The sequence below is a fragment of the Leptosomus discolor genome, chromosome 2 (assembly GCF_034619465.1).
Source record: "Leptosomus discolor isolate bLepDis1 chromosome 2, bLepDis1.hap2, whole genome shotgun sequence".
NCBI lineage: Eukaryota > Metazoa > Chordata > Aves > Leptosomiformes > Leptosomidae > Leptosomus > Leptosomus discolor.
The window spans coordinates 81,104,291-81,126,080 of record NC_141392.1 but is presented as its reverse complement, the minus strand read 5'-3'; the positions used below and the strand labels follow the sequence as shown (position 1 = coordinate 81,126,080).

At 35.6% G+C, this 21,790-nt stretch overlaps 1 protein-coding gene across 2 annotated transcripts in view; it reads right to left on the bottom strand.

Annotated features, from left to right (window-relative positions):
- Positions 1 to 21,790, bottom strand: part of ASCC3 (activating signal cointegrator 1 complex subunit 3) — a 270,966-nt gene that overhangs the window by 176,589 nt on the left and 72,587 nt on the right. For both annotated transcript variants that reach the window (XM_086482448.1, XM_086482447.1), the window contains exon 10: positions 1,010 to 1,174. In XM_086482448.1, the coding sequence (XP_086338574.1) occupies positions 1,010 to 1,174 (165 nt within the window). The remainder of the gene's footprint in view (positions 1 to 1,009; positions 1,175 to 21,790) is intronic.

Genomic DNA, 21,790 nt, shown 5'->3' with positions numbered 1-21,790 from the left:
ACTATTTAAGAAAGCTAATATGGTATCAAACAGGTTAAGCTTTAGTGCCTTTGAGGTAGTCCAAACTTTACAAAGCACTATTCTCCTCTGGAAAAAAAAAAAAGTCTTTCCAAGATTACTTTCTTTAAGGAATTATTACTTATGTTGTTTATACAGGAACTTTACACTTTCTGTACTGGATTACAGCAGACATACATTTAATTCTGTTCTTAGAGGACCTGGAATCAGATGATTCAGAGAGCCTTAATAAGGTTACTATAGCCTTACCAAGAAAAATTTTACATGCTACAAATAGAGCAATAACAATACCAACTGCGCTTATTTTTAATTTGTTACAGATTATTTGTATTGACATACTTTTGCTCTGCATGACAATAAAAAAAAGGCACTCTCTCCTCTCGTTACCATTATTTACTTATCCTAATTCCATTCTTTTTATTAATTCCCAAATTCCACATTTTATTTTTCTTGTAGATGCACACCTCACCATTGAGACCAATGAACTCTGAATCCTTCTTTTGTAGAAGACCACATCACCCCCCCACCCCCCATTCATCCTTTTCTCCTTTTGCCATTTCAAATCTTGGTATTTAGAAAGTACCACTAAAGCATGGGGGAGGGGGGGAAAAAAAAAGGACCAATTATGCTAAAGTAAAAATCATGTTGTATTTTTCTAGCAGTGCTGAAAGTTTTACTTAGATTTAAGACACTACTCAAAAGAAAAAAAAAAAAAAAAGGAAAAATGCTGCTAATTAAAAGCAGCATTCCTGGTAAGAAAAGATGTTCAATTTTGATTATGTAATAAATTATGCATCCTAGGAATCTGATAGTTGATACAATACAGAAGAGAAGGTAGAAGACAAAAATTCTTCTTCATTCTTAGTACAGAATAGCTATAAAATAATTTGTAAGCTGCCTAAGCATTTTGATTTCATTGTCTAAGCACTTCTCCCTTTACACTGAAATCTATCTATTCTTGACAAAAATAAAATTATTTTGAAGCTCTTACCTGACGTAAAGTACGTGCTACTATGCTTTCAAGTACTGGTCCTCTGTCTTCGTGCAACAGATGAACTTCATCAAGAATCAAGAGTTTTACCAGCTGAGAGAGGGCTACATCACCAACACTTTTTCTTGTCACTACATCCCATTTCTCTGGAGTAGTCACGAGCATCTAGTAGAGCAGAAAAAAAGAAATATTAAGCATTTACAAAGAAAAATCCAGATTGAAATTTATAAAAAAAACCCCAGTATTTTAATGTACCGCAGAGTAAACACAATGTAGAACTTAATGAAGCTATCTTAAGTCTTACCTATTTTACATATGAGGCAGACATGGTTTGCTGCATCTACGTGTACTGGATGGTCATTAGTAGGATTCAGTATGAAAAAACATACGGAAATACCAACTAATAACTTCAGGCTATTGTGGATCATTTGTTTATATCTTCCACATTAAAACTATTAAGCAGCTATCCAGAATCAACTCCTTATATAACCGTGTGAGTCATTTATGTATGTGTCCCACTAAAAATTACCTGTGATAAAATATTTCTAATCTTCATCACAGCACAGTAAACATCTAAGAGCCCCCCTTCATACCTAAGCCTGAGCTGATAGTTCCCAGTTCCATATGAAATGCCTTCTCTCTAAGGCACACTTTCAAGTTGTACATTTTGGTATCTTGATCCCTGCGCTGGCAAAACAGATCAAACGACTTCCACCAGTACTGGGAAAGGTAACTTCCAAACTTTTACTGTTTCATGTACATACATCTGTGGTTAAGTGCCACTTCTTGCCTGCTCCTGCAATGGCTTCTCTTTTTGCATAAATCCCCAAGTAACAGACTATCAAACAGATAAAACTGAGATACACTAACTCTCCAATTGCCAGTCATTTGTAGTACCCTCCATCCCCCACAATGACAACATACTCAGCAGTCACTTCGTATGACTTTACCACAAGAATTCAAGAAAGCAGCATTTTTAAAATTAAGATCAGACACAAAGTGGTCACTCTAAAGAAAGCACCTCAGCCCTCCTCTCCAAAAATTCTCAGCAGCCATTTCAAATAGAAATGTTAATGCAGATCTCTCAAATACAATTCAACAAAAATTAATTTCCCATTTAAGTGCCAACTGCTATGTATAAAATCCCCACAGAACTGAATCTCATTCACTGAAATTCAGTAGTAACTTGCCTGCAAATTTTGACTATGATTTAAGGGCAATTATTTATCGTCATAACAAATCTAATGAATCACTGCCTATCAAAGCTTGAGGTTTTTCGGACATGCACAAAGCTCACCTTACAGTCACACTTATTTCACAAAAAAAAAAAAAAAAAAAAGAACTATTAAAATAAAGGTTACTCTGTAACTTTGCCATTGAAAATCACTCAGAAAATAAAAAGGAAAAACCATATTTTGTGGTTTCAAAGCCCCAATATAACAGTTTAGAAATGAGGAAAATCTTGCTCAGGTGATATCTAGAGCAAAATGAATGCTTTAATGAGTAAAAGATGACAGAGATTGTTTGATTATCTTGACTGAAATGAAACTTTTTAAAATTCAACTACCAATCATTGAAAGATACTAAGAATCGGCAAAATGTGGAAACTTCTAACAGGTTTGACAAATAGGCATGATACTAAAAGAAAACGCAGTCCAGTGATCATGAATCTGTAAGTGGTTCATGTTCATAAATAAGCTTACCAACTTGTGACAGGATCTGGAGAAAAGGACACTTGTTTTCTAAAATTCTACTGACATTGACCAAATTACAGTCAATGATCTCAAATTACCTTATCCTATAAGAGGACAGATATAACAAATATTAGATACGTGACCAAACTAGGTTTAAAACAGGAATTCTAAATTGCAAGAACTTCCTACTTCTATCAGTATAACTTTATTTGACACAGTATTTTTAACTAAATTGTCAACTTTTTGCCTGCAACTTGGATGGATTTTGATTCCAAGGTTATTTTAATACACATTTTAGTACCAAAGACTTTGACTCTTAAAGCAATATTACATCCATATTTTTCCTCTCAAGAAATATTTTTCTCTTAATTCCACTTCATGAAAAAACCCCAAACAGTAATAAATAAATGTTAACATTTAGTATTTAATGAACCTATGCTTCACATCACAAATAAGAACTGAGTCTACAATCAGACAGAAAACATGCATCTGATCCTTATCAGCTCTTTTATAATGAACACACTTTACAATGGGTCTTTCTCTTAACTTTAGATATTCAGAAATAACACACTAAGATGACACAGTTCAACCTTATAGTTGATAAGGCTTCTACAGCAAAAATACTACTAGTAAGTTCCTACAAAAGCTTACACACACAACAATGGTTTTCATCTAGTCAGCATTTGCTATATTCTAAGCAGCCATGGTAGAGTACTAAAAAACCCATAAAGTAAAAGAGTTGATCTCAAATCTGAACAGATAACATAAACCCAACAAAATATTTGACTCACAATATTTTCTTCTCAAATAAAATCTTATCATCCGTGAGAACACAATGTACAAATAAGAAAAATGAAGATTGCTGCACTAGATCCTAGACTGACAAAAAAAGAAAACATCAAGACAGGTTGGGTGGTCTCCAAGTGTGGTGCTGTGAGGTATCCAAATGGTACACATTAACATTGTTAACAAAACCAGCTTCTTATCACAGAAATTATACAATGGAAGGGGTACAAACACTGGGTAATTCTGAATAATGCTTCAAAGCCCTGGCTAAGAAAAGCCCTTATGAAAATTGCTAGTCTAAATTTGAGCAAGAGCATTTCTTCCAATCAGAACATTCAATTACCTCAAGGACTGTCAGCATATTAACAGCTTTTAGAAATCAATTGATTCACTGCCTCAACATTTTCGAAAAACAGCCTGATATAATTCATACAGAATCACAGAACAGCTGAGGTTGGAAGGGGCCTCTGGAGGTCATCTTGGCCAACTCCCCTGTTCAAGTACGGCCATGTAGAGCTAACTATGGAGTTACCCAGGAACATATCAAGGTAGCTTTTGAGTATCTCCCAGTGGGAGACTCTATCACCTCCCTGGGCAACCTGTGCCAGTGCTCAATTACCCTTAGAGTAAAAAAGTGTCTCCTGATGTTCAGACATAACCTCCTGTGTTTCAGTTTGTGCCCATTGCCTCTGGTTCTGTCACTGGGCACCACTGAAAAGAACCTGGCTCTGTCCTCTTCGCATCCTCCCTTCAGGTTTTTATATACATTGATGGGAACACCCTTTGAGACTTCTCCAGGCTGAACAGTCCCAGCTTTCTTAGCCTTTCTCCATACGAGATGCTCCAGTCCCTTCATTTTTGCGGCCTTTCAATGGACTCTCTCCAGTATGTTCATGGCTCTTTTCTACTCGGGAGCCCAGAACTGGACACAGTACTCCAAGTGTGGTCTCAGCAGTGCTGAGCAGAGGGGAAGAATCACCTCCCTCCACCTGCTGCCAACACTTTGTCTAACACAGTAAGGGCACATTGGTTCAACTTTGTGTCCACTGGGAGCCCCAAGTCCTTTTCTGCCAAGCTGCTTTCCAGCTGGTCAGCCCCCAGCACGTATTGGTGCATGGGGTTATTCCTCCCCAGGGGCAGAACTTTTGCACTTGCCTTTGTTGAACTTCCTGAGGTTTCTGTCAGGTCATTTCTCCAACCTGTCGAGGTTTCTCTGGATGGCAGCCCAATGCCCTAGTGTGCCAGCCACTACTCTGAGTTTGGTGTCATCAGCAAACTTACTGAGGGCACACTCTGCCCCATCATCCAGATTATTAATGAAGATGTTGAACAAGACTGGACCCAGTATTAACCCCTGGGGTACACTGCTAGCCAGTGGCCTCCAACTAGACTTTGTGGCACTGATCACCACCCTCTCAGTGCAGCCATTCAGGCAGTTTTCAATCCACCTCGCTGTCTGCTCAGCCAGCCCATAAATAATAGCTTCTTTATGAGGATTTATGGGAGAGAGTATCAAAGGCCTTACTTAAGTCTAGGTAGACAATATCCACTGCTCCCCTTTCATCTACCTGACCAGTCATTTCATCATAGAAATTTATCAAGGTGGTGAAGCATGACTTCCCCTTCGTGAAGCCAAGTTGATTACTCATGATATGATTTTCTTCTCCTTCATGTGCCTGGAAATTGTTTCCAGGATTAGCTGCTCCATCCCCTTCCCAGGTGAGGCTGACCAGCCTGGCATTCCCTGGGTCCTACTTCTTGCCCTTGTTGAAGACAGCAGGGACATTTGCTTTTTGCCATCTTCAGTCACTTCTCCCAGTTACCATGTTGATCAAAGATTATCGAGAGTGACATTGCAATGACATTAGCCAGCTCCCTCAGCACTTATGGATGCACTCCATCAGAGCCCATGGACGTATGTATGCTCAGTTTGCTTAAGTACACATGCATTTATGGATACTTTATGAATACTTCTTTCTTCACTTGATCTCCACAAGATATATCCTGATAATATTTATTTATTCTCCTCAGAGAAATATTTTTCTGTGCACTGCCTCACAATATTGTTCCAGTCCCATTATTTTACCATCAGAATATATCAATCTCTAGTAATTACCAAGCATTACTCCTGAAGAGACTTTGTGATAGTACAGAAAAAGATGTTCCTGTCCTGCAATCTTTAAAACTTAACACATGAAAGACACACTGAATCACTAATATCACTGAGAGAGTGCTGACACGTGTGGATTATTTCTATGTTTTCTTAAAATATTACTGGGTGCGTTTTGTTACCAAATACAAATTTTTCAAATGCTTGTACAAAATATTAGGTGTAAAAATGTATAACCATAATTTATGAACTGAATGGTAACACTACTACAGATGCAACCGTTATCACTTTAAAATGAGCCATGTCAACCACAAAAAATTAGCAGCTGTACTTCCACAGAACATTAATTAACAAACAGTGAGGAAATATATTTAGCAATGCATATTAAGATTTTAACGTGTGAAATACTACAAACGCAAGCTACTTAGCTAATTTGCTAAATCTAAATTGGCAATGTTCAGATCACAGGGGTTTTTTTTTTATAATGTCAGTCATGTTATCAGGATATATATTTAAAATCGTATCATTAATTCTTCTGTTTCCAAGTGATGACTAAATATTCATTATAATGGTCTTTGATCTTATTTTAAAACAGCAATGCTACTCAAAGTAATGACCTGAATTAAAAGCTATACTTGATATACTGTCTCATTTAGTAAGACCAGAGATCTCCAGAGAATGTCTTGTCAGAAAATATGATTGGTTCTTACATTTATTTTGCAGATAGATATTACAGTTGAGTTAAAAATTCCTCCAAAAAAACCCAAATCAGCTTTGTAGTCTGAAACCTTAAAATTCAAATATATAAAGTGCTAGCACAAAATATCAGCTAAAAGAAAATGTTGACTATCAGCAAATGTTAACAAAGCTACAGATTATTTTTTCAATTAAAATAATAAACAAAGCAGCATTATCATATATCTCATAATTAGTTTTAAAGGGTGTAGTGGCATTTCTTTTATAATTGATTTTCAGAGACAACATATTTTATCCACAAAATTATAAACTCAAAACTCAGATTCAGCCAAAGGATTCTACTTTCTGTTTGGGCAAAAGGGAAGGACAAAGCAATCAAGTCTTGAAACATCTTTTTAATATTTTCTTTTTTTACTTTGACTTGAGTTACCAGCACACTGAGAAGCTTATTCATTTATATTGCTATTTTACCACTTCACCTCTTTCAGTATTGAAATAGCTAGAAAATAAAGTGTCACATTTGCTTAATGAACTGCAACTCATGCAAGACATTTCAATCTGGTTTCTGTATTAGGGTATGGCTGAATAGAAATGGGTTAACTGTCAATATTTTTACTGTCAAGTTAAATTTCTCTCTGCACATACAATTTTTGTTTTCCAATGCTTTTTGGGTTATCATTAGCAAATATTCCACATCGACTTTTTCTACTAGGGAAAACATGAGCTTATCACAAAGTCTTCTGCCTTAGGTAAGCACTGCCACTGAAGTTCACTTTTATACCAAAAAAGATAACAGTTTAAAAAAACAATAATAAATCTTTAAACCCCAAATGATTTCATTTAGCTTTGGGGTTATTCAACATATACCTACACTACTTTACATAATGTTCAGGTAAGAACTCAAACAAAAAAGTTCAATTTCTTCAGTTCAAAAAATGAAGTCAAAAGGAACGACACCAGCTGATAATTTAACGTCAATTGACAAAATTTCAAGTGAGTGTGAAAATGCATTTTTCTATAGTTGCATGACTTGCTAATTATTTTTCTCAGTTTCTCTTCAGCCCCCTTAGAAGCCAGACTTCATAATGAGAGGAAGTTACATTTTAACCACAGTTTCAAAGATCAACATGTTGACAATTGCTGGGTTGTTGTTTTTGTTTGGGGTTCTTCTTAGTGTGAAAAGGCTTATGGTCTCATTGAAACTGAATGATCTTCCATTAATTTCTCAGAGTCCAACATTAATTTCTAGCACAGGCTGAAGGTTTACCTCGTCAACAGCTCACTTGCAACCCTTTGAATTTTTTCACTGCTTTATGTTCTCTCAAACACATTGTGCATGTGACTAGTATCTGATTTCTGCTTGAAAAAACCCCACAGATAACTTCCTAATTACTACGATTTCCATATAACAATTAGAAAAGACCTAGGTCATTCTTCCTATCTGCCAGATATCGTCAAACCAAAATGTATAAAGAACTTGTTGACCGAGATCTCAGGTTAAACATCAACTGGGATGATAGAAGAAAGGGACTGGTGTTCCATTTTTGTTTTAGAGAACATACCATTCTGATTGCAAAAAATAAAAGGGAGAACAGTTGGTTGTGAATCATCAGGTCAGTAAATTAAATTCTCCCTGCCCCATTATCTGAAAAGTGGATTCTCAAAATAGTCTACCTTACATCTGTTCAAACCTTTCTGGAAGGTAAAGCATCATTAGTAAAGCAGGCATGCATGGCAAATTTTAAACATGTTCTCATTTTATTTTTTTGCTTTATCACACCTAAAAACAACCTAAATTTTGGGACTGACAATGGGTTTATATATGTTTGCATGTTGTGATTGAGTAAACATCCTACAAGCCAAATCATACCTATCATACCTTTGGCAATTTCTCTTCAAACAGATTTTTATAAGTCTTTATTCCTGATGCACATGAGAAACAGAATTCAACTATTAGTTAAATACAAGCCTTTTGAATGAATTGATGAAATTATTACAAAGGAAAGGCATTGTTAAATTTCTCATAGCAGAGATTCTATGGATATGCCTGAGAATAAAAATTAAACATTCCCAACATTCCCAGCAGGAACAGAAGACTGAAAACTAGTTAGCTGTAATCAGCCCCATTCAGAAGCAGATCTTGCTGCCAGTGAGCTGTCCAATAAAATAATTTTTACAAAATGAATATGAATAAAGGCTTTTGTGGAACTACAAAATTGGTACCAACTATTAGATTTTAAGTCTAAATAAAGAATTGCTAATCATACAGGCACTAGAATTAGCCAGTAAAACAATCCCAGAGGACTAACCTGAATTGAACTGATGAATTAAAAGCTCTGAACAGAAAAGTAGTGAAGATAGCAAAAGGTGTACAAAATTCTGATGGATCAAAACAGAGAACGCACAAAACAAAATCTTTTGAGAAAATCTTCTATAACTGCACAAATAGACCAGTTGCTCCACCTCCCAAACACTTCACCTGTCTTCAGCTTAGCATTCAATTCCATGATTTGAGTTTCCTGCTAGTGTTCACAAATGAGTTATGAGCAGTAATTCTTCATGGAGAGTGCTTCCCAGAATCACGGTGATTTAAAATGCTTGGGTTTTTTTAAAAATCTTTTAGTGGGCTTATGCAAAAGCTAGGCCAAGAACTGTTAGAGATGGCAAGGTGCTGTGCAATTGCATGTAGAAGTTTTCATAGAAGGTGGGGAACAGATTTTTGTGGAATTTTTCTGAGACACAGCAAATACCTGTCATTAGGAATAACAATGTCAACAGTGGTCAATTTTAACATTTAGCCATGATCATTACTTGAAAGAACCAACCACAGCAACAGACTTCATTCTCATCTAGGCAGGAACAGATAAGTACTCTACTACGGTACACAATTTTTTTAAAGTTCAACACACCTATAGCTCACCACAGACTCTATAAAAATCATCATCCTGTAGTACGAAGTATGCAAGCGCTTTCTAGTAAGGCATTATATTAATACCCTCTATCATTTATTTACCTCCATGCCCTGCGCATGAGCACACAGTATTCTTAATATGTGGTTACATAGCTTTCTATAGCATAAAGGTAGAAAAGTACCTTGTACTTAGACTGGATAGTGTTGATATTCTGAGCATCAGCACTACTCCAGAAATAAGCCTGCACACTGCCATACTGTAAGTAGAGCAGAAAGTAGTACGAACTAATATGTAGTTTCAATATCTTTCCTTAACACAGGACGTAAATACGTATGACTTATTTCAGAATTGTGAAAATACGTACAATGGTACACACACACAAACATTTGATCTGTAAGTTTGAATTCATATTGTATACACTAGGCATTAACATCTATCATTCTGTCTAGAAAGAAACTGTAGAATAAGCTGTAGATTATAATGAACAAATCCAAAGGTCTCTACACAAGGAAAACATTGCAGATGCCAAACGATCACAATAATAAAGCTTGTTTGTTATGGGAAGTTTCCAAAATGAAATTATCTTCCCAAAGCTGCATCAAGATCCACAAACATTTCATGACCATATGTCATCACACCCCTGCAGCACAATAGAGATATTTTCATATTTAACATACCTATATGAAAGTACAACTTCCTCTTTGCTTTGAAATAATTAGAATAACTGCTAAATAAACAGCAAATACTGTTTCTGTTATCTGTCTCTGTGAAGTTCACAATATTGTTTCTCAAAGCATTGATTAAATCAACAAGAAATACACAATTCCACTGTAATTTCATTCTGTATTTACTTTATCCTAACAGCCATTTCTTTTACATTATTCTTCTTCGTATCTTTCCCATTTTATATTAAGTATCCTCAGGAAAGGAAAAAGAAAAACCAAACGTTATTATAAGAAACACCTGATGCCTGTGGCTATGTGAGCATCTGTCCTCTAAAGGCCTCCTGTGCTCCTCCTGTGCAATGACCAATGGTGCTGGAGTTACTCATTTTGTTGTTAGCATAAAAAAGTCTGATTGAAGATACCACAACCAAAACCAAGGAGAGGTAACGAGACCAAAACAGCTAATATACAGCCTGGAAATTACTGAAATATATATTCTCCACTGGAAAATTCATGTCAGGTATTTCAGAAATTTGCCTTTTAACAAAATAAAACAATGGTTAGATATGACTCAAAATTATTTCATCATTTGCAGATTAAAAAGAAGTCTTTCACTGAAATTAGATGTGATGAAATAAAGAATCATTCCAAATATAAGAATTCAGTAAACTTACAAAAAGTATTTTCTGAAGTGCCTCGATGATGTTGGAGAAGATCGACTGTAAGGCCTATTTCATTTGTATATACAGTTAAAGAAAAAAACATAGTTCATGTTTGAAACAGAAGCTCGAAGGATCTAAAAGCTTTGGAAGTATGAAACCAGCCTCTTTCTATGTTACTGCCTGTAGCAAGTTTGTCTCCACCACAGTGATTCATTATGGACAGACACCAACGAAGAATTCTGGTCTAGCCACTGCTGCTGTCTCTTCAATATTCAAAGATAGTCTTTCAAAGATCTATTTCCACAGTTTTCAATCAATAAAACTTCCTTGTCTTTATTGTTTTCACCTTACTATTGGTCTTCTCTCTTCTTCTCCCACTCCTTTACAAACATCTATAATTTCCCCTTACCACACTTGAAAACAGCATTTAAGAATATGTGGCTGATTCTAGAGGAAGCTTTGCTCAGTCACAGCCAGCACTTCTCATCTTCTGACAGCTTTTTGGCAAAGGGGTATGGCCAACCTACAGTTTACTCTATTCATGCTATAACTATTTATCTCGGTGCGTTGTTCTGGCAGCAAATTCACTGAAAGAGTTTTACTTGTGCAGAAATGGAGACACAGAAAACTGCACACAACTACACACATCCACCCAAAGCAGCCTCTCATTGCAATGCAGCATATTCTGCAATTCCATAGGGAGCGCTGCTATGCCAGGGCTTTCTACAATTTGGAAATATTTCCCTTCTAATCAGTGATGCTTTGGAGCTTCTCACAAATTTTAATATTAGATACCTGATATCACACCCCATGAGGGACACTTTACCACTTTGGCACTCTCTGAGGTAAAACTTCATCAAAACATGTTACAAGAGCAGCAGTCTGCAAGTCACTTTCATAATGCTGTTTTTATTCCTCCTTTTATTGCAGTCTTACTCTGGATGATTTATTCAAGCATTTCACAAAACCTCATGTGAGCTGGAGCTCAGGCAGGGAACGGAATAAACTTATAGAAAGTAAAACAGAGGGCAGCAATTCAAAACAAGAATTTGAGGTAGGAAGGTAGGAAGTAATAAATAATGAATATAAATATTTTGTTTTTCATAACTCAGAGACAATCATCTGATGCTGTGTTTTACAAAGTTAAAACAGAATTCTCTCCCCAGTGAAGCAGATTCCTTATGATACAAAGATACGCAGATGAGCAGTATGCCCACTTGGTTAAATAGACGATGTTATACCAAATCTTAACAGGTATTTGTGGTCTAAAGTAACAGCAGTACAAAATCATATCTATATAAAAAAATATATAAAAATATATAAAATATATATTTATATATAAGTATATATATATAAAAATATATATTTATATATAAGTATATATATTTTTATATATATATAAAAGCATCTTAGAAACATTCAATAAGACTACTATACTTACAGAAAGTATCTACATAAAAGATCGTATTTTTCATGTTGGAAAGACTTACAGAGGTGTGTATCAGCAGCAATTGGTAAGCCACCAAAGCTAACACCAATAATCAATCAACAATAGGTCTAGAAATCAAGGGAACAACAAAAGTTGTAACAGCTGCCACTCAGACCTCATTAAAATGGCAAATGAATTTTCAACTGAAGAAGCATAACTTTGTTCAGCATGTTTTATTTTATAATTTAATCCTAGGAACTCATGATGATTTAGGTCTTTTACAGAACCCAGCTGGTCAACCTAATGAAAAGACAACCAATACACAATGTGCCAGCACACTGGCTTAGCAGAGCAAGACATTCATGACATCTGACATGTACTGTTCAACTAATTTGTTTTTCAATACTGTTTTATTTGTTGTATACTCAGTTTCACAGGTATGATTAACAGATTTAAGTTCATACATTAAAATTTTAAATGTTACGCTTTCAGCATGGTCCTGGATGTCCCAGCAATTACAAAATTCATTTGTAAGTTCCAACACTACTTTTAAACCTCAATACAATGGACTCTGACATAGTCAAAATAAACTAGAATCAAACCCAGTAAAACCAGTCAAGCTGATGAATTAGGTAGAAGAATTCCTTTTTGTTGCTGCTGTGAAAGCATTGAAGTTGTTTGTTTATTTTTTCTTATTAAAAGAATATAAAGCTTTACATGTGGAGTAGTTACATTAATCTGAGGAGAAACCAGAAAATAATATATGTTACGATCACAATAGCTGTACTGAGAAGTAATATGATAGGAGCACCTGCCCGCTGCATATTTTTTTCCTAGGAAAAAACAGTCTGTTTAGAGTCAGTACAAACCTTATTTTAACAACCATAGTGAAGAAGAACAGCTTGCACGCTTTGTGAAATTTAGCTCTTAAACTGTAAAATATATAATTAGCCACTCAGCCTTCAAGTTTAAGTAATGATGTTTTAAAGGAGTTTGATCCAAAACATTACCCTCTTTTCCTCTTTGCTGTTAATCCGTTCACTAATTATAGTTATACTAACCTCTGATAAACGACTGTCAGGTCTGATTGATGCCAATAGTTTCCTTAATCAGATCTGACAACTTTCAGCAAGTGCCTGTCCCTTGAGACACTGCATCCAGCCTGTTTATTTTCTAGTCCTCCCAATGTTATTCTGCACTTTCTTCTCCCCCAGCCCCTTTCTCATATAGAACAGAGATACAGTAGAATAACAACAAAACATGAGCGTAGAGTATATTTGTGTATGTCTTTAAGCATCATTATAGCACTATTTGGGCTAAAGCTGATTGTTTACTGGAGAAGAATTTACAAGGAGAAACAAGGGACAAGAATATTTTTTGGAAATACATCGACATTTCTGAGAAACACAATATTGTTGCTTGGTTTTTTGTTTTTTTTTTTGGGTTTTGTTTGTTTGCTTGTTTGTTTTTTCTTTTTTCTTTCAAAGTTGCAAGGAAAAGGGTTTCAAAGTCATTCCTCCTCTGTACTACAACGAAATTTTAGGCTTGGGTTGCACAACCTCAGGATAAAAAATAAAAGACTACCTCAGCTACCAGTTTTTCCAGTGTACTTATAGTGGCACACTTCTAAGGCTCATCACAATGGTCCTGTGTATTTCATTAACTGTAAATATAAAAAGTTCAGAATAACTTTTTTTGGCATAATGATAACCCTTTGTTTATGTATTTATTTATTTTTATTTTAAGATCAGGCAGAGTAGGAGGAGAGAGTCTGTGTTCCTTTTCCTGGTACTTTGAAAAAAAATCAGTGATCAAATACCTACTCTCCATAACACAGAGATAACTTTTTTCTCTAAAAGTTAGGAACTGTTCTTCAAGAAGCAGTTGTTCTTGATCAGTTTCCCCCCCCCCCCTGTTCTGCTTCTGTAAAGCATTTTACTGCAAGATGCGGATTAATCCAATACTACGTGAAAAAAATACGAGATAGCTACAGTAATATTTTGTTCCAAATTTCCTTTTCAACACACCTTGAACTCAATAGTTTGATTTTCTTTCACAGATTTGTATGCGAGAGGAAGCAAGTCATGGGTTTTTTTTGTCCCGAATCAGGTTTTTTTTTGAGAATCAATGCAAACCACTGACTCAGAGGCATACTAAGTGTAAGATGAAGAAAGGTTTCTTGATTCAGGCTAGATGCTGAAGTTAAACAGATACTGCATTAAAATCCAATTTTGTGACACCTGTTCATGAAACGACAACCCAAACATCAATTCATTTGTTTTCATGCAAATGTGATTTCATGAAATCTGCTTTCAAGACTACACTCCAGAGAAAATTATATATGCTAATAATAATGATAACCAGTGTTGAAGGTGATTGCAACAGACCTACAGAATGATTGTCAGATTTATATTCTCCAGTTATATTAACTAAAAACTATCACTTTCAGCAGGATCCTTTAAGCACTCAGAGGAAATACCAACAGTTTGCTGTTGAAATGACAGGATCAAATCAAATGGGGTTCCACAGGAGTCTATCCAACTCAATACTATTGCATATTTTCATGAGTAATCCTAATGTTAGACTAAAGATTATACTCCCTAAACTTTCAATTTATATTATGCTTCATGGAGCTGCAAAAGCATTTGGAGGATGGAGTAAGAATTTAAATGCCTTAATAAGTTAAAGAACAGATACATTAATGGATGAAAGGCAGTAATACAATTTCAAGATGCTACACTGAGGATGAGATCAATCTTGCCTATTTTCCCTGCTAATTTGGAAATTCACCATCTAAACTAGTTGTCTAGGTTCCTTCTAGCTGGTTCACTTCATCCATCTTAGTATGAATCAGCCTTAGAAGTCTTTTCTCTATAGTGTTGTCCCTACAAGTCTGTGTAACCAGTTTAGACCAGTTGCCTAAATTTTACATGGCTAAAGCCAAAATAGATTAATCTGACCCTTAGGAATAATTATCTCAACAAATACAGGATGTAAAACAACTGGCAAGACAGTAGTTGGACAGGGAAAAGAGAAAGAGCAGATCAGTCTGTACATGAACCAAAACCACTATGCTGTTGCAAAAAATGAAACCTTGGAACAGAAATGCTGTTATTTGGACATGCTAAATAAACCTTCCACTCTGCTCAGCAGCAGTATGACCTTGGGGCAATACATTATGTTTTGGGCAACTTAATTCAAGAAGTGCAAACCAACTGGGAGTCCAGAAGTGAAAAATGAGAATGACTAAACATAAATGAAGCATGACCTTTACAAAAAGTTTAAATGAATTGATGCTTAGGCTAAATAAATGTGACTGAACAGAGATAACTACAACAGTCTTCAAAAAGCAAACAGCAGTGGCTGGGGAAGAAAGCTATTCAGATAAGGAAAGTGGTAATAAAATTTGAGTAGGATTTATGTTGAAAATACATTTCTGTTAAAAATAAAAATAATAAAAAAATCTTCTAACGGCGAAGACAGATAACCCCTGAAGGATACTCACCAGGAAGTTTAGGAAAGCTCCATGATCAAGGCATTGTAAAATCAAATTAGACCAAGATTTATCAATACTGGAATATATGTATGACATCTGTTTTTGCAGAAGGACAAATTAGATTAATTCTCATATTATTTTGTACCGTTTTAAGCTCAGCCTAACGTACATAACTGCACTTAATGTTGCATTCATATGAAGGTAAATGTCCTCAAAACTTCAATTAAAAAACATCTGCCAAAGTTCAATTCTAAACAAATATACTCTGCTAATGTTATGTGCTATAATATACTATTAAACACTTTATGTTAATAAAATAATTATTATAATACTACAATACTTTATACTATTATATACACTCTAATTCTATTGTAAATTAGAGTATATTTCATTAAAGTTATAGCATGTAAAGTTATTTTTTAGTATCAGATACTATAAAAAATTTGTAATGTAGTAAACAATTTTAAACGCAAAGTTAAATTTAGCAAGATTATCCGCAATATTTGTAAGTGTTAATTTGAAGTATAATGTGGGGTTTTGTTCTACAAAGAGTCACAACAAATGCTAAACAACCGAAAATATTCTGTAACATGCAAAATAACAACTTAGGAGGATAGAAATTTTAAATTGCTCTGATGCTATTTTGTAATTTACTTGCATTTTCAACTGACCAGAAGCAGTTAAATTTGAAAAATTGCCAAAGAAGCAAACATTCCCTGAGCAACCTGTCCTCAGCTCTACTCAAACAAGCTATCTTTTTGCAGAGGAATATTCACTCAGCAGGCACAGCTGTTATTCTGCAATTTTTACATCTAAATCAAAGATAATTGGACTTCTGAGTACCTTTAAATTGTACTCTGGGAGAAGAGTCTAACTTAATGCATCATTTGCATTAACTATAAAAGACTGCTTTTTTATCCTGTAAAATTTACTGTGCTTAAAAAAGTATTTGGAAGTGCAAAACAGTTACTTAGTAATTTTATAGACACGTGGATTCCTTTTGCACAGAACCTTCTCAGCTATAAAAGACCACTAAAACCGACAGAAGTAAATCATTCTTCCTAGTTCTTCATAGATTAAATATTACTGATAATAGACACTCTTGAAAATTATATTCCTATAAGTTTTACTGACGATTACATCCTCAGTTCCAAAAAAAGCCTGAGACAAAACCTTATAATAATATTTTACTTGGTGTTTTTAACAAATTCATTAATTATTCACATGCAGATGAGCAGTTAGCTCATACCATGAAGTATTTCAATTTCAGATTCTTTCCTACTAATTTAAGAACTTCAATTAAAGTATTCTTTATTGTTATTTATTAAGATTCATTGTACTTCAGAATTTAACATTCAGACAATGTACTTTAAGGATTTTTAGTGAATTTTAGATATAAAAATATGAAAAGCATACTGCTTATTAGCCTTCCATCACTGGAAAAGAAAATCTGAAATTTGTTTGACAAAATGTCATTTTTAACCATTATACGGGAACATTATTCCATTAAAATAGAATACTCTTGATTTTCACAGAATCACAGAATGGATAAGGTTGGAAGGCACCCTTGGAGATCTTGCAGTCCAACCTACTGCTGAAAACAGGGTCACCTAGAGGACTCTGCTCAGGACCACACCCAGTCAGGTTTTGAGTATCTCTAAGGTGAAGACTCCACAACTTCTCTAGACAAACTTCCAGTGTCTGACCACCCTCACAAGAAAAAAATTAACATCTTATGTTTACAGAGAATTTCCTGTATTGCAGTTTGTGCCCATTGCCTCTTTCCTCTCACTGGACAGTGCTGAGGTCTGGCTCAATCATCTTTATACAGGAGTACACAATGAACTCATAGACATTGATCCATCTATCTGAGCATTCTCATACCCAGGCTGAATGACCCCAGCTTGCTTTGCCTCTCCTTACGTGTCAGATGTTCCTATCCTTTAATCACCTTGCTGGGGATTAAAATCGTTTACTCGTAGAATATTAGAATTAATTGTGTGATTGCTTAAATTATTCAATTGAACTGAAACTTGTTTTGCTTTGCTTAGCATTAGTGCCTGTGCTTAGCATGAGCGACTGGAGTGCTGAGGCCTTGGGCTACAAACCATAACTGAACTTCAGCTGAATTTCTGGTTAGTCAAATGGAGAAGTACTGGAAGCCTTGCACAATGAGATAAACTGGATCAAAGCCATAGTTCAAGCAAAACGCCTTAAAAAAAAACCCAAGAGAAAGTGTTCCATCTGAAGCAAACAGAAAACAGACAGGTGCAGATAAGATGGGAGAAGGCTGAAACTACATGAGTAGATAAAATTTGAAACATGTTACTCCAATCATTGTAGAGGAAGAGCGGCTATTAAACAAGCTAATTGGACAAAAAGTCTGTGATCGTTGTACGGTCAGGAGTGTGAACACCTCGTGTAATGGATTGTGAGGCCTTAAAAGACACAGGGAAACAATGGAGGGATGTCCCTCTCCGCAGGCACCCAGCTTGAGCTTAAATTCTCTGTGGCAGAACCTAGGGTCTGAACTCTTCATTACAGTCAGGGGCTAAGACTGGATCCAGCTGCACCTAGACTCCTCTCAGAGTTTAGAAAGCAAGGGTGTCGACTCTGAACCTCATGACTTGCTGCGAGGATCTTCCTGGACTCTTCTATAACAACCTCCATCGCTCTTTGCCTGACTTGCTCTCATATAGCCCTGTTCATCTCATAATGGGGAGCCTAGAACTGGACCTAGCACTCCAGATATGTCTCACCAGGGCTGAGCAGAGGGGAGGGATCACGTCCTTAAAGCTGCTGGCAACACTCTTCTGAATGCAGCCCAGACTGAAGGGGACATTGCTGGCTCATGTTCAATTCGTTGTCCACCAGAATATCCGTCTTTCCTGGGAAGCTACTTTCCAGCTGATTGGCCCCCAGTCTGGACTGGTGTGTAGGATTATTCCCCCACTCCTGTGCAGGACATAGCATTTAATTCTGAAACTTCATGAGATCTCTGTTGGCTCATTTCTCCAGCCTGTCAAGGTCCATCTGAATGACTGTACAACCACTTGATCTGTCAACGACTCCTCCCAGTTTTGTACCATCTGCAAACTTTCTGAGGGTGCACTCTGTCCCATGAAAGAAGATCACCATGACCTTTCAAAGGTAATTGAGAATGACCTCACAATGACTTTGACTAGCTCCGTCAGGATTTGTGGGTGAATCTCAGATTGCATTGACTTGTATTATGATCAATTTGTTTACACGTTCCACCAAGTGCTAAGTTTTCCTTCTCTGGACTTTCGCATTTGTCTCAGGGGCCTGGGATCGACGAAAGCCAGTCCCAACAACAAAGGCTGAAGCAAAGAAGGCATTAATTACCTCAGCCTTTTACACGTCCTTTGTCATCAGGTCCCGTGCCTCATTTAGCAATGGTTTTCCCCAGTCTTCCTTTTGCTATACACTCATAGAAGCCTTTCTTGTTGCCCTTCACATATGCCCCTGGGCTTTGGCTTACCTAACCCTGTCCCTTTATGCTCAAACAGCAACTACAATCCTTCTAGGTTACCTGTTCCTGCACCCACCTCTTGCATGCTTTCTTTTTATCTTTGCTTTTTGTCCTGCAGGTCTCCTGCCACTCTTGCTTGACTTCCTGCTCATCCGAATGAAACACACTTCAGCTTGGAGGCATCAACTATGCATAACAAGTTCACAGGACCACTAGAGACTCCTAAAGTCTGAAAGCCTTTGAGTTTTCCACCTAGATTAAAACGTACTGAAGTAGCTTATTGAACTCAGTAGCATCATATCCTCATTAAGTGATTTACAAAGGACTGTGGAAAATAATGCAGTAATATGCTATTTGATCGGTTTTCAACACCAGACCATTTTGTTTAATACTCCTACATATAGTACCCTTGCACACAATGCACTTTCTGAAGCACGTTAAGTGAAGACTCTAGCTTCTACATAATAGATTAAACTCGAGAATCATGCTGCGTGACATAAAAGCATTAAGCTACCTGAACTTATTACAGCTGTAATGCTGGATCTACAATATTTCCATATGAGCACAAAACTGAATTAAAAGTCATTAAAACTTTCTACTACATTAGGAACTCTCCTGTCTCCCCCCCTGCACCAATACTAAGATTACCAAATCAATGTAACATTTATCTGTTTTGAGAGATACAGCAGTGAATACAACTTGGCAAATATACAACTAAATAAGATGGACTGTCTGAAACACAGTAAACCAAGATCAAATAAGTGGAAGGATCAGCAAAGAAATTTTGTGCTTCACACTATGCCTTTGACACGAAGTAGTAACATTTAGTTTTTGATGTCACTGTCTACAGTATTTTCTTAAATGGCAAAACCACTCTAAAACCAGCACAAACCAAAACTAGTGTCTTTGAAGACGCAAGAAATAGGCTTAATCTATGACTGAATCTTATGTAAGGTAACCACATACCACTGAGGTCTCTAAATACTACAGCTGACTAGGCAACACAAGATAGTCTACACAAAGCTATTCAAATCTTTCCATGCTCAGCATCCATAAGACTGATATGTATATATCTATATATCTATCTCATCTGAGTGACATAAAAGGAATTGAAAGCAGCTTCCCCATAGGAGCAGCTTCAGCACTCTATTGCAGAAGTGGGAGAGCAACTTAGCAGCTCCAACCAGGCTCTCTTCTTCCCATAGTCATGCATCTGTATTACACAGAAGCCTCTGTGACAATGTCACTAGTATTCACAATGTAGCTTAAAACTCTGCCACTCGTACGTGATTCAGTACCACTGGATGATCACATCGTTGTAATAACACAACTAAAAATCCGTCATGTAAAAGTCAAGACAGAATTTGATTCAGCCAGTCCCAGACATATGCAAGTGAATAATGTATTTTCTTTTTTTTTTTTTTTAAAGTAATTATAAACCTGGCAACAGAGAAGGGAAGGTGTTGAAGCCTCAAAAAATGACTGAAGAACAGCAGTCCTCTCTCAACACAAATTAAATTTGTATGTTACTCTACTTCCAGAAAAACTTTGGCACTGCTAATATCAGTATGTTGTATTGATGTAACAGATGCAATAATCTAAAAGCAATCTTTTACATATACAAATCAAAAAACTGTTTATTAATTTGATTTTTTTAACCCAAATGCAATACTTTTAACATTTTACTTCATATTCGCTTCTGCAATACTCTATCACAATGAAATGAGATGAATCATTGATAAACAATGATTTTTAACCTCTATAAAAACATACACAGTAAACCAATTTTAATGTCATAAATCACACGCATTTTCATGTAATTGGATTTTTAAATAGTGAACGGGTAGAATATTCTCAATTAGACATCTTTTATACACATTAAAGAATGATTTCAAAAATTTTTTAGCAAGCACTTCTTAAGAAAATATTTTTGAATGACATATTTGCAATTAATTATACAATAAGATTAAGGAGCAAAATTGGTTTTTTGCTGTGTTTCCAGATTGGAAAGTTATTAAACCAGATCTTCCCATTTTCAATAAGTAACTTCTATGTCAGAAATTTCCACTTAAAAAATTAAGAAATCTACTTTATTCACCTGCAGGTGACACTGTTGTTCTTAGCCATACAACCAAAGAGCAACAGCATTCCTCTCAATATATACAGTTGCAGTCTGGATCAATGATGTATCCAAAACACAATTATTTTTCTTATAGTTGTACACTAGTACTTTTAAAGTTCCACTGTAATATCAAACCTCTGTAGAGACAGTGATTAATGCAAGTGCTTCAAGTACAGATATATTAAAACTGAATTTATTCTGATAACGCTTAAAGTAAATGAAAAAATGTGCACACTGGAATGAAAAAAACCCCACAGTATAAACTTACAGCAAGGGCTTTTAATCCAATTGAATATTTGTAAATTTTCATATAAGTGCTGAAGTACGATACCAAAAAGTTATATAACTTCATAAAAAAAAAAAAAAAAGGAAAAAAAAGAAAACACACTCAAAACTTTGGATTCAAAACAGTTTAGACAAACTTGTAGGAAATTGAGCTAAGTCAGGCATGAACATAATTACTTCCAATAAAAGGGAACACACAACCAAGAATGCAATTACAAAAAACCCATATATCCTTTAACCACAGAATACATAGAACAAAGTTTTTCCTGTTGTTCAAAATTACTGTAATTTTATCTGGCTTCATTTCAACTAGATTTTACTGCTAAAACAAAAATTAACTCCCACCTTCCAACCCAATCTACATAGGGATTTTAGCCAAGTGAGTCATACCAAAGAACACCAGTCAATTACACATTTTATCAGAATATGTG